Source organism: Podarcis filfolensis (genome assembly GCF_964270895.1).
Source record: "Podarcis filfolensis genome assembly, chromosome: 1".
In the NCBI taxonomy this organism is placed as follows: Eukaryota; Metazoa; Chordata; class Lepidosauria; order Squamata; family Lacertidae; genus Podarcis; species Podarcis filfolensis.
This window is the reverse complement of record NC_139604.1, coordinates 13715463-13728438: the sequence shown is the minus strand read 5'-3', so window position 1 is coordinate 13728438 and position 12976 is coordinate 13715463. Positions and strand designations below refer to the sequence as shown.

The window sequence follows — 12976 nt, the reverse complement described above, 5'->3', positions numbered from 1 at the left end:
GGCTTGTCGCCTTAATACGAACAATCTAACGTTCTTCATTTCTGCATCGCTGGGCATTCACCCAATACTGCCAGTCCCTCCTTCCTTGTTTGTCAACCACCACCACCACCCAATTTTGGTCAGCTCGAAACCGCCTGAGTTCACTGTTGAAAGGAAAAATTATGATGTCAGATTGTGGAAGGAAGGAAGAGGGATGGAATATCAGCAGTTGTACATGGACCAACTGGGACAGAAAGAAAGTATTGTGTATAGTGGTACCTCAGGTTACAGACACCTCAGGTTACAGACACTTCGGGTTACAGACTCCGCTAACTCGGAAGTAGTACCTTGGGTTAAGAACTTTATCTCAGGATGAGAACAGAAATCACATGGCGGCAACAGCAGGAGGCCCCATTAGCTAAAGTGGTACTCAGGTTAAGAACAGTTTGAGGTTAAGAACGGACCTCCAGAATGAATTAAGTTCTTAACCCGAGGTACCACTGTACAGAATCCGGCCCTGTTCACACCATATGGTTGAAGCAGTATGATACTCCTTTAAACAGCCACAGTGTCTCCACCATGGGCTTAATCAGGGGGGAGGGGGCAGCTGCCCCCCATCAAATAAATAAATAAAAACACTTAACTAACTGACCAATTTCATCCAGTGGCGTAGCGTGGGGGGTGCAGGGGGGCCGGGCGCACCGGGCGCAACATCTGGGGGGGGGGCGCTCGCACTCGCAGCTCTCTGCCCCTACCTGGCTCACTCACTCTCTCTCACTGCAGTGCTGGCTGTGCGAATCCGATCCAAGCCGCCGGGTTGCCGCCCACTGTGGAGGGGGTGGGTGCCAGGCCTGCGGTGCGGAGAGAGAGCGAGGGACTATCTGGGGGAGGGACAGTGCAGCGGCCGCCCAGTGCAGCGCTGAGCGCGGGAGAGAACCACACCAGACCAGACCAGGCAGCAGCAAGAAGAAGCTGGCAGCGGCGGCAGGTTAGGGGTTAGGGGGCGCAAATTACTTGCCTTGCCCCGGGTGCTGACAACCCACGCTACGCCGCTGATTTCATCACAGATAGCTCAGTTCTGCCCCCCCCAACAAAAGTCCTTTCTCCCCGCCAACATAAATCCTGGCTATGCCCATGGTCTCCACCCCTCCCCCCCAAAAAAAAAATTCTGTGAAATATAGTTTATTAAGGGTGCTAAGAGTTGTTAAGGGACCTGTATTCCCTCCTACATAAATACAATTTCCAGAGTGGTTAATGATCAGTCCCTCTTCCCAAGGAATCCAAGGAATTGTAGATCTCTGAGCGGGAAAGGGGTCTCCTGACAACTCTCAGGACATTTAACAAACTAATAAGCAGCTAGAAATGTTTGTAGAAGGAAGGAAGGAAGGAAGGAAGGAAGGAAGGAAGGAAGGAAGGAAGGAAGGAGGAAAGGAAAGCCCTCAGAGCATCTCATACAAATTAAGATGGAACCACGCTCCCAAAAGGTTTGTAGACACACAACCTAATCCACACACCTGTATTCTTATCTGAGCAGGATCCATCAGATAGAGTTCTGACGTCAGATAGAGTTCACTGCCATTGCAAGTTGAACAAAAATTCTCCCCCATCCCTAGATGTCCACACAAACACACACACACACACACAAATATATACCTGCAGAGGCTGTGCAGCGCAGCACAGCAACCATCAAGCTGGTATGAAAGAGAACGACAACAGATGTAGGGAAAATAAGATGATTAAACCCAGCAGCGGTGCCGTTAAGTGTGAGCCCCTACGTACCCAGGGCAATGGGTAGCAAAGGGGGGGGGGAAGGTCTGCTTGTTTGTTATGCAAGTGCTCACCTGTTCCTTCCAGCATATATTCCTAGAATAAGTTTCCATTTATATTTCGGCCATCAAGGCAGGCTTCCTGCTAGTAGGTTTGCAAATCCGGCTATTGATATTTATGGAAGTGCATTTATAATCCCAAGCACACGCTGCCTTGGAAGTCTGAGGCACTGAATTCAAAGGGGCTACCAGGTAAATGTAGGTCCCTTAAGACCAAGGAGCATTTTTATTTTATTTTTGTTTTGTTGCCTGCAAAGAGCCGAGGACCGCTGGCAGCTGCCTGGTTCTTATTCCTACCCTTGGCTCTTCACCACAGCCTCACTCTGTTGTGTCACACTTGGTATGCAAGGCAGGGTAGCAGTAAGTACCTTCTCCACGTTAGTGCATTATAGCTTGACATACATCCAGTAACCAGCATTTTCATCTATCGTGATCCTTAATAATAATAATAATAATAATAAATATACCAACTATTCAGGGTTTCTTTACATTACAAGGTTTTTGGGGTCCTCCAAATCATTTTCATTAAGCGCTGTGTAATAATAAAACTGCTCTGTGCTGTGCCCAGATAATTCCTTGCATGGTCTGTGTGATTTCTAATTGTTTGAATAACAGCATGCGATTGAAATGCCATGCATAAGTACAGCTGCCCCCTCTGGGAAAAAGGCATTTCTCCTCTCGCTCTTCGCGAAGGCAAACATTTGAACAGGGGAAACAGGTAAAAACATCCCAGCAAAAATCAGACACAATGCAGGGAGCAGGGACGTAGGGCAAAGTTAACAAAATATACAACTTAGAAAGCTAGATTAGATCTCTTGAAAAGGGAGCCTTTGAAGGGGTTGGTTTTTCCCCCTGTACCCTGTATTGACCAATATAACACCGGTCCTGAGAGACCTGCATTGGCTCCCAGTACATTTCTAAGCACAATTCAAAGTGTGGAGTTTCTCCATCCCCATCGTTCAGCCCGGACACTGAGGCCCAGCGTCGAGGGCCTTCTGGCAGTTCCCTCCCTGCGAGAAGTGAGGTTACAGGGAACCAGGCAGAGGGCCTTCTCGGTAGTGGTGCCCACTCTGTGGAACGCCCTCCCGTCAGATTTCAAGGCAATAAGCAACTATTGTGTTTTTAATAGTGGGTTGGGAGCTGCCCAGAGTGGCTGGGGAAACTCAGCCAGATGGGCGGGGTATAAATAATATGTTGTTGTTGTTGTTGTTGTTAAAGTCCCATGACACTCAATGGGATGCACTTCTGAGTGGACCATCTTTTACCAAAGAGACCAATGAATTGCCCACTTATGGCTTTTCTGTACCAGCATGTGTGGCGGGGGTAGACAATGTGGTACCTTTGAGATGTTGTTTCCATCAGCCCCAGCCGGTATGTCCAGTGTTGAGAGCTGGAATCCGACACCACCTGGACTCAAACAATATCTGGAGGTGCACCATTTTGGGTACCCTGGTGAATACTTTTTCACCTTAGTGGTGTTTATAATCTCTCTTACTCATTCACATACACAGAGAGGGAGAGAGACCAAATTTGGAGTTACATTCATTATTGATATTAGTTAGGTACCATCAGAACAAACCCAGTAGGTGCAGAACAGTTTCCATTTATCATAATACCTATAAATCTGGAGGACCAGAGTTGATCGCAACCCCTCCTGTAGGTGCTGTTGCTTGAATTTGGGACCTGTTTTGATGCCACTTCTAAGCTTTTAGATATCTTAGCTTTATTGTAAGCTGCTTTAAGCTTTGGAGAGGTGATGCAAAAGTGTTTTGGGTGCTCTGGTGATGTTTCCACATGATTAGAAAGACGTAGGAGTGTGCAAGTTATCCCTGGGAGATAAGGAAAATCAATGGGTGGACAAGTCCCTATAATACTCCACTTGCTGTGTCACTCACTAATTTGTTTTCGCCTCACCAGAGCTATAGGATAACAGCCTTGCTTGTCATATACATAGAAACCATCCAGTCGTTTCTGATTAAGCCTCGATTATTGTATTGCTGAATCAAAGGACCAAGCATTAGTTCAGGACGACCGTTCAATTCAAAATTGTAAAGAAGAGCTCCATTTTATCATCTTAGGCAGGGCTGGTGATTATTCTGTGCTCCTACGCAATTATCTGTGAAATATAAAATAGGGCAATTTCCCATTCTTTATTGCCAAACATCTATATATATATATATATATATATATATATATATATATATATATAAAATTTCATTTCATTTTTCTTTTTTAAGCACCCTTCATCAACAATGCCTTCCAGGGGCAATCATCTTCTGCAGCCATTCATGCTTTATAATGTGTCCGTCTTTCATTCTTCCTATTTTTTACACAGGCAAAAAACACTCTCAATAAATAATAAGGTATGATTTATGAAGTGGCAAGGAGGAGAACCAACAGACTGTGAAGTTAGCCCGTATGCTTTCATTCCTGAAGAGGAAGGTTCAAGCCACAGAAGGAGGCCATTGCCTTAAAATGCATTTTTACTCTCTTTGTTGCCATTGTTCAGTTTCTAGCTCTGAAGAGAAGTTCTTACGGTCCTTAAAGGCCATACATTTGATTCAGGCTACCAGAGCCAGCCCAAAACATTTTGCTGCCGAATGGCACTCCTTCTGTTCCACAAGCGTATACCCTCTAACACTTTTCCGATGAAAATGGGGACATCCTGTTCAAGAATACAAATACAAATATGAATAAGAATAAGAATTCTATTATTTATACCCCACACATCTTACTGGGCTGCCCCAGCCACTCTGGGCACCTTCCAACATATATAAAAACATAATAAAACATTAAACCTTTAAAAAATCCCTATACAGGATTGCCTTCAGACGGCTCGGGGGTCGGATAACTCCATACCCTCCAACATGTCTCTAATGAAAATACAGGCATCCTACCATAGCCTCCAACATTTCTCCAAGGAAAACAGGGAAATCCCAAGGAAAAGTGGGACATTCTGGGCTCAAATCAGAAACCAGGACAGCTTCTCTAAATCAGGGATGTCCCTGGAAAATAGGGACACTTGGAGGGTCTATAGCTATTTGCCATACAGTCCCCAGGGCAGGATGCATGAAGAATCCATCCAGCAGACTAAAACAACATATAAAGCAAATTAAAACAGGGCTGCCTTCAAATGTCTTCTAAAGGTTCCATCTCCTTGTATCTTCCTGGCTATGTCCAGGAAATTCCGGACGTATGGCAACCCCAACATAATATGACTTGCTGCATGCAGTAAACATGTAGATGTATAGAGTTGCCCTGAAATGGGTTGTGATAAGTAAAGTGCCATTGATTTCAGCAGAGCTGAAGCTGATTCAGGAGTTTAAGAAATGACATCTTAAGGCCCATGCGCATGGCAGATGCTACAAAGCTGTTTGGAAATCATGTGCATGGCATAAGGCAGGTGTCCCCAAACTCAGATGCTTTGGGACTACAATTCCCATCATCCCTGACCAATGGCCCTGTTAGCTAGGGATGATGGGAGTTGTAGTCCCAAAACATCTGGAGGGCCGAGTTTGGGGGTGCCTGGCATAAGGCAAGGACGTTTCACTTGAAAGCCCATGGAAATGTGGCTTGTAAGGTTCAGGCTTTCCTCCCTGAAATCTAGTCCTTTATCTGTACATTTAGAAGCCCCCTTCTTCCATTATTTCACTCTTGAATGTGCAAATTGATATTATTGCTACTGCCTCTTTCTGTTCTTTAATTTGTTACCATTTATACCTTGTAATGAACCCCATAAATTATATGGCGGGCGCGCAACATGGCAAAGTTAATAATGCTGCTGATTTAGCATTTCTCGGCTTTTAATTTTTGCAGCCTTGCAGAGATTTCGGGTAACAAAGCCATACGCTTGTGTGCACAGAGAGCGAGAGCTGTGCTAAGTCTCAGGGAGGTTTTCTCAATGAACGACATCACAACAACAAGTGGACAAAAAGACAAGAGAATTGTTGTCTCCTGAGTTTTGCCACACTGGTCTGCTCGCACCCAGTGGTTGCTGGTGCATTATGGGAACACTGGTGTGTAGGCACGATTTCTATAAATGTTGGAGTGAGGAGATCTGCACATTCAACAGAGCATATGCAAAGCTCTGGGCCCTGTAGGAATCGGTGCAATTGTCAGTCATGCTCAACCATGCAAAGGAAGAGGACATCTGGTCGGTGCCTCCATTGTGACAAAACTTATGAAATCAAAATGCATAACTTTTACAAAAGCTGGCACTGTGGCCAAATTAAGCATGCAAATAGGTCCTGTGTTGTATAAATTATTAGGTCATTAATTTTCACTGAAGAACATGTGCATATTCCAAACCCCACAATGATCCTTTAAATTGCAAGATTGCAATGCTTCGTCATTTCTCTGCTCATTATTCTCTTTGCTTCCTTCTTGGGGCAGAATGAGACACGAGGGGGCTGTCGTCCACGTGTCTGCCCTAATTCATATATAAAGCAGAGGATAGGAGAGTCTTCCACAGCAAAAGGGGTGAACGGGAGGGGAGAGGCACAGGACCTCAATGCAACTGCATTTCTAGGCCAGTGGTAGCCACAAGTATTGAACTCCAACTCCCAACTTCCCAGACCTGTGTGAGATGTTGGACCCCCCTAAAAAAGCGTTTTCAAGGCACAGCACCCAAAATCTCTTGTTTTGGGTTGTCATGTAAGATTACTGCCTTGAAAAAGTACTTTGGGGGGTGAGAATACAGCTCGAAATCACAAAAGATTTGCTGTTGTTTAGTCGCTTAGTCTTGTCCGACTCTTCATGACCCCATGAACCAGAGCACACCAGGCACTCCTGTCTTCCACTTCCTCCCACAGTTTGGTCAAACTCATGTTGGTAGCTTCGAGAACACTATCCAACCATCTCATCCTCTGTTATCCCCTTCTCCTTGTGCCCTCCATCTTTCCCAACATCAGGGTCTTTTCCAGGGACTCTTCTCTTCTCATGAGGTGGCCAAAGTATTGGAGCCTCAACTGCCGGATCTGTCCTTCCAGTGAGCACTCAGGGCTGATTTCCTTCAGAATGGATAGGTTTGATCTTCTTGCAGTCCATGGGACTCTCAAGAGTCTCCTCCAGCACCATAATTCAAAAGCATCAATTCTCTGGCGATCAGCCTTCTTTATGGTCCAGCTCTCACTTCCATACATCACTACTGGGAAAACCATAGCTTTAACGATACAGACCTTTGTTGGCAAGGTGATGTCTCTGCAGAGACATCACAAAAGATGGCAGTGGCCATCTTCTTCTGACAAGAAGAAAGGGGGGTGTCCCATTCTTTCTGGGACAGTTGACAGGTATGGGTAAAACCACCAAAGAGGTCCTCTCTCTGGGCAGCAATGACTGGAAAGTTCTTACACATCTGAGCCTCTGGTTGCTGTTGTGCTGAAGTCCTGATTGAAGACTTCTCATAGGTATCTGCGTTGCCTACTGTGAGAATAGGATGCTGGCCTACCTGGGCTTTTGGTATGATCCAGCAGGATCCTTCTTCTGTTCTCTTAGATCACAGCTTCCCCAACTATTTTCGGACTCCAACTTCCATCATCCCTTGCTAGCAGGACCAGTGGTCAGGAATAGTGGGAATTCTAGCTGGAGACCCAAGTCTGGGAAACTGTATTTGATGCTACAGTGGTACCTCAGGATGCGAACGGGATCCGTTCTGGAGCCCCATTCACATCCTGAAAAGAACGTAGGACGCGACAGCATGCATATGACGTCATTTTGACCATCTGCACATGCGCAAGTGTGAAACACGGAAGTTACACGCTCCGTTACTTCCGGGTCGCTGCGGAGCGCAACCCGAAAGCGCTCAACCTGAAGTGTATTTATCCTGAGGTATGACTGTACTTAACTCCTGTCAAGTTATCATTGCAAACCCTGTTTTACTGCATTCCTGCTTTACAGAAACGGGAATGGGGCTACTACCCATTCTTCATAGCTAGTTTTTTTATTTGAGTTTTATGCTCGCCTTTTTTTCATCCTTCCAGGTGCGTGTGCAACATTGACTGTTCTCAGACCAACTTCAATCCTCTCTGTGCTTCCGATGGGAAATCTTATGATAATGCGTGCCAGATCAAAGAAGCGTCATGCCAGAAACAGGAGAAAATTGAAGTCATGTCTTTGGGTCGATGTCAAGGTAATGCTCCAAGCAAAATTCATTTCCAAGAGTGGTCCCTGTTCTTTTTTTATTTTCTTTCGTGTGAGTGAAAGAGAAAGAAAAGGTGGGGGGAATGGAAGCAAGAAACTGCTTTATTATTAGACACTTCTTACACAGCCCATCGAAGAGATGGGGGTATATCTTTGTTGACCAGGACCACAGTCCATTGTACAGTTCTGTGTGATTGAATTCTGCTCTTCTGTACTAAGAGCTCTCAGTGCTTTAGATTTCGACATCTTATCTCATCTGGTGGTTGTGATAACATTTACCATATTTTTCCATGTATAAGGCGACCCCTATTTTTGGGACCCAAATTAAGGAAATGGGGGGAGATTGCCCAGAGTTCTTAAGCTTTGGGGGGGGGATTGCCCACAATCGCTCACCCGCCTGACTGCCAATCGCACGCCTTGCTGAAGCCACCCATCGTCTGCCCACTCACCAACAGCAGCGGCCAATCACCAGCAGGCCTTGCCGCAGCCACCAATCACCTGCCCAATCTCCGCCGACAATCTCCTGCTCGCAGCTGCCACCAATCGCCCGTCCCCCCTCTTCACTATCCGTGTATAAGACAACCCCCCAATTTTAAACATTTTTAATATATAAAAACATCTTCTTATACATGGAAAAATGTGGTATTAGGGCAGCAGGGGCCCAGGTAAGCACCACCCCACATAATCAACCACACAGGCCATTTAAACAGTGATGTCCATCAACATTGGGGGGGGGTCTGCACCACTGAAAAAAATTATTGAGGGGGACAAAGGGATGACAGTGCTCTCCTAGCTTCCAAACAGTCCGGTACTGTCCCTTACAAGGTGAGAGGTGCTTGGGGTGGGGTAGCATGGCAGAACCAACCTGATGCTCTTGCTATTACATGCCTGTAGAGTCCCAAGTTCCCTGTGCCTTTCCCTCCAGTAAGCACCAGCAACAAGCTGTGTTTGTAAGCTGGGAAAGCAGTAGTCCCCTCAACTATACCATCACACTGGCTGCTTACTGGATGAGGCCGGTTGCTTTCTGAATGGCACCTATTGCGGTTTGTTTTTTTTAAATAACATCTTTATTGAAAATTCAAAAAAGTACATAATTATATGTGCACCAAACATGGTGAGACATAAATAAAAGAGAACGAGAACGAGAAACAGAACCCATTTACAAGGGAAAATAAACGGGGAAGGAGAAACAGAACCCATGTACAAGGGGAAATAAAGGGGGGAAGGGGGAAACCCAAATCTGTGTATTTTACAAAGTTGTTACTGTACTTCACCAGATCTTAACCTATGACAGCATTTGTAAGAATGGATTCCAGATATCATTGAATTTGTCCATGGCAAGTCTGCGTTTATATGCAAGTTGTTCATATGTTGCGAGTTTGTATATAATCTTCAATCCAAATGTAGATGCGAGCCACATTTTTATTTTTCCAGTTCATCCGTATCAGTCTTTTTGCTCTGGTAAGGGCATAGAGAGTCCACTCGTATAGTCCTTTTGTAAGGTCCCATGTGCTGGGCATATAGTTCAAGAGGATAATTTGCTCTGTAACTGCAAAGTTGTTCCGTACAGTTTTATTGATAGCTTCAGTTACTTTCTGCCAAAAATCTTTCAATATAGGACAATGGGGAAAAATACATATGTTTTAGAGAAGCATTGTCTCTCTTACATCTCCAACAGTTAGATACGTTAGATAGTCCTTTTTTAAACAACCAGAATGGGGTCCGGTATATTCTAAATACTGTTTATTACTGTATGAGCCTCAATTTATGGTCCATAAATTGTTAAAGCAGTTAAAACAGTTTCCCACTGTGCTGTCGGAATTGAGATCTCTACTTCTTTATGCACCCATTGATACTGGCAAGATGGAAGAGAAGGAGGCCCACGGACAGGTAGAGCCCACTCCCTCTAGTTTTGTCCCCATCTTCCTCCCTGAAGAGTTAAAGGTAAAGGTAAAGGGATCCCTGACCATTAGGTCCAGTCACAGACAACTCTGGGGTTGCGGCGCTCATCTCGCTTTATTGGCCGAGGGAGCCAGCGTACAGCTTCCAGGTCATGTGGCCAGCATGACTAAACCACTTCTGGCGAACCAAAGCAGTGCACGGAAATGCCGTTTACCTTCCCACCAGAGCGGTGCCTATTTATCTACTTGCACTTTGATGTGCTTTCGAACTGCTAGGTTGGCTGGAGAAGGGACCGAGCAACGGGAGCTAACCCTGTCACGGGGATTCGAACCGCCGACCTTCTGATCCGCAAGCCCTAGGCTCTGTGGTTTAACCCACAGTGCCACCCGCATCCCCCTGAAGAGTTACGCAAGGATAATATAGAGATGGAGGAGGAGGAGGAGGAGAAAAGTGACAGCCAAGGTCAGCCCCAGGACTGGTTGTAAATAGTCAGGTCAAAGTCTCTTCGACACCCTCCCATCAGATGTCAAGGAAATAAGCAGCTATCTTATTTTTAAAAGACATCTGAAGGCAGCCCTGTTTAGGGAAGTTTTTTATATTTAATGCTGTATTGTTTTTAACACTCGATTGGGAGCCGCCCAGAGTGGCTGGGAAACTCAGCCAGATGGGCAGGGTATAAATAAATAAATAAATAAATAAATAAATAAATTATTATTATTATTATTATTATTATTATTATTATTATTATTAGTTGCAACCATCCTGGTCATTTCAACCAAAAGTGGTTGTAAATAAGAAGGCAGGCCTGTGGGGGCAGGCTGAGGTTGGAGGGGCAGCACCCTCAGGTCACTCCCCCACCACAGAGCACAGAGATACTGTACATTTCCACACCCGGACAACACCATTACTGGCCCCAACAACATCACACATACCATCTCGGGACTATTTAATTGCTCATCGTCTAACATTGTATATGCCATCAAATGCCAACAGTGTCCTTCAGCTCTCTATATTGGACAAACAGGCCAAACCTTACGCCAAAGAATAAACGGACATAAATCGGACATCAAGAATCACAAGACAGAGAAACCAGTAGGAGAACACTTCAATCTCCCAGGACATTCTATACAAGATCTCAAAGTAGCTGTATTACTACAAAGGAATTTCAGAAATAGACTGGAAAGAGAAGCTGCTGAATTGCAACTCATTACCAAACTTAAAACCATGGAGAGACCTGGTCTGAACAAAGACATTGGATTCTTATCTCATTATACATGACAAAGCCATTTTTCACCTTCTCACCCCTTGCTTTTTCCTGTAAGACCTATTGCAGTCGTTAAGAGTCGTCAACAGGCTCATCACAGCTATCTGCCAATCACCCATTCCCACCACCCTTCTGAGTAATACCCCTCCCCACCTTCTCACTATATAGAAGGATCTGGCAACTTCTGTTTCAGTGTATCTGAAGAAGTGTGCATGCACACGAAAGCTCATACCAAGAACTAACTTAGTTGGTCTTTAAGGTGCTACTGGAAGGAAAAAAATTTTTTTGTTTTGACTATGGCAGACCAACACGGCTACCTATCTGTAACTGTACATTTCCATGTATAAGACTAAGTTTTTTTCTTTAAAAATAATGCTAAAATGTGTCTTATACATGGGTAGTGCATAGGGTAGGCGTTTGATTGGTTGCTGGCGCTGCTGTCAGTGGCTAATGTGCATGTTATTGGTTGCTGTGTCAATGGGTGGTGTTGATTGGCTGACGCTCCGGCATTTGGGCGGGTGATTGGCAGCTTCTGCTGGCGATGGGACTTATACACGGGGGCGTCTTATAGACGGAAAAGTACGGTAGGTTACTCTGAGCACAGGATTTGGATTTTCTCAGTTTGTAGCTTGCATGGAGCATAAAATGAACACCTCTCCGCTCCTGGAAGCAAAAGAGCAGCTCCCTCATTTTTCAACCTGAGGCGTTCCAAGTTTCAGTTGAGCTTACTAGGGGGAAAGCCCTGTTGAACTCATTGGCCCTTACTAGGCATGCAGTCATCTTCTGTACGTGATGCCTATACTGGAATCAACAGGCCCGCTGGGTTTCTGTTTCGTTTCATTCATAATCCCAGAGGCAGATGGTCCATTCTTGGAAGTGTGACAACTTGCCAGATGCCCTCTTAATTTAAGAAAACGTCCACTTGGGGTTTGGGCAAGGGCTTCGTTTTTGATATTATTATTTTTTTAAAAAAGTGCTTTTTTTATCCCAGTGATTTCTTCCGCTGTATCAAAACTGGGGTGATTTTGTTCTGCCATTTTTAAAAAGTTAAATTCTGTTCGGTTCTGAAAAAAGAAATGAATGCAGGCACTGGGACAGGCAGCAGGAAGAGTCACAAAACAGGCCTTTTAACTATTTTCTAAAACTATTTTCTCCCCCCCCCTAACATCTCCACTGAAGCTGAAGGTCATTACAGACACATAGACCCAGCCATATCTTTTACACCTACATATTAAAATGCTTAATTTTTTTGTTATCCCTTTATGTACTTCTTTTAATCCATTCTTCTTTAATGGATGTGATTGTTGAAAATGCCAGTGATTTTTCTTTTTTTAAAAGAAAAAAAGCCAGACCTATAACAGTATAAAATATATAATTTCACAATTATGTCATTGTATTGCTTTTGAAAAAGTACGTATTTGTTAAGGAGATATTTGACTTTACCCATTCTTCTGCCTTTTGTTAAACAATCAAACAGATATCAGTGACCATGGAGACTACTCTTCAAGTGAATGGGAAAGCCCCTTCCTTTACAGTGAATAGGAGTATTTTCTTTGAGCAACCCTCAATACATATGTTTTTGAGCCAACCCAAGCATTCAGCAAGGCATGTGGTACAGACCTCATCCCTGTGGCATTATGCGCTGAGTGAGCATCTGTGGTAAAAAAAACCCATGTACATGACAGCTTCGCACATTCAGGGCATGTTTAACCTCGAACCACCTCAGCTAATTTATCTGAGGTGGTGCAGTCTTGTCAGGACTATACCAGTAGCTTTGCTGAAGCATTTGAACTGGATTTTCAAGGAAGTGTGGGGATGTTAAGGATAGTAGGAAAGGATATATTGGATAAGTATTATCCTTCCTTCA

General features: G+C 44.5%; 1 protein-coding gene across 1 annotated transcript in view; it reads left to right on the top strand.

Annotated features, from left to right (window-relative positions):
* TMEFF2 (transmembrane protein with EGF like and two follistatin like domains 2) overlaps positions 1 to 12976 on the top strand; it is a 253400-nt gene that overhangs the window by 181976 nt on the left and 58448 nt on the right. The window contains exon 6 of the mRNA XM_083571637.1: positions 7784 to 7932. Coding sequence (XP_083427763.1) covers positions 7784 to 7932 — 149 coding nt within the window. The remainder of the gene's footprint in view (positions 1 to 7783; positions 7933 to 12976) is intronic.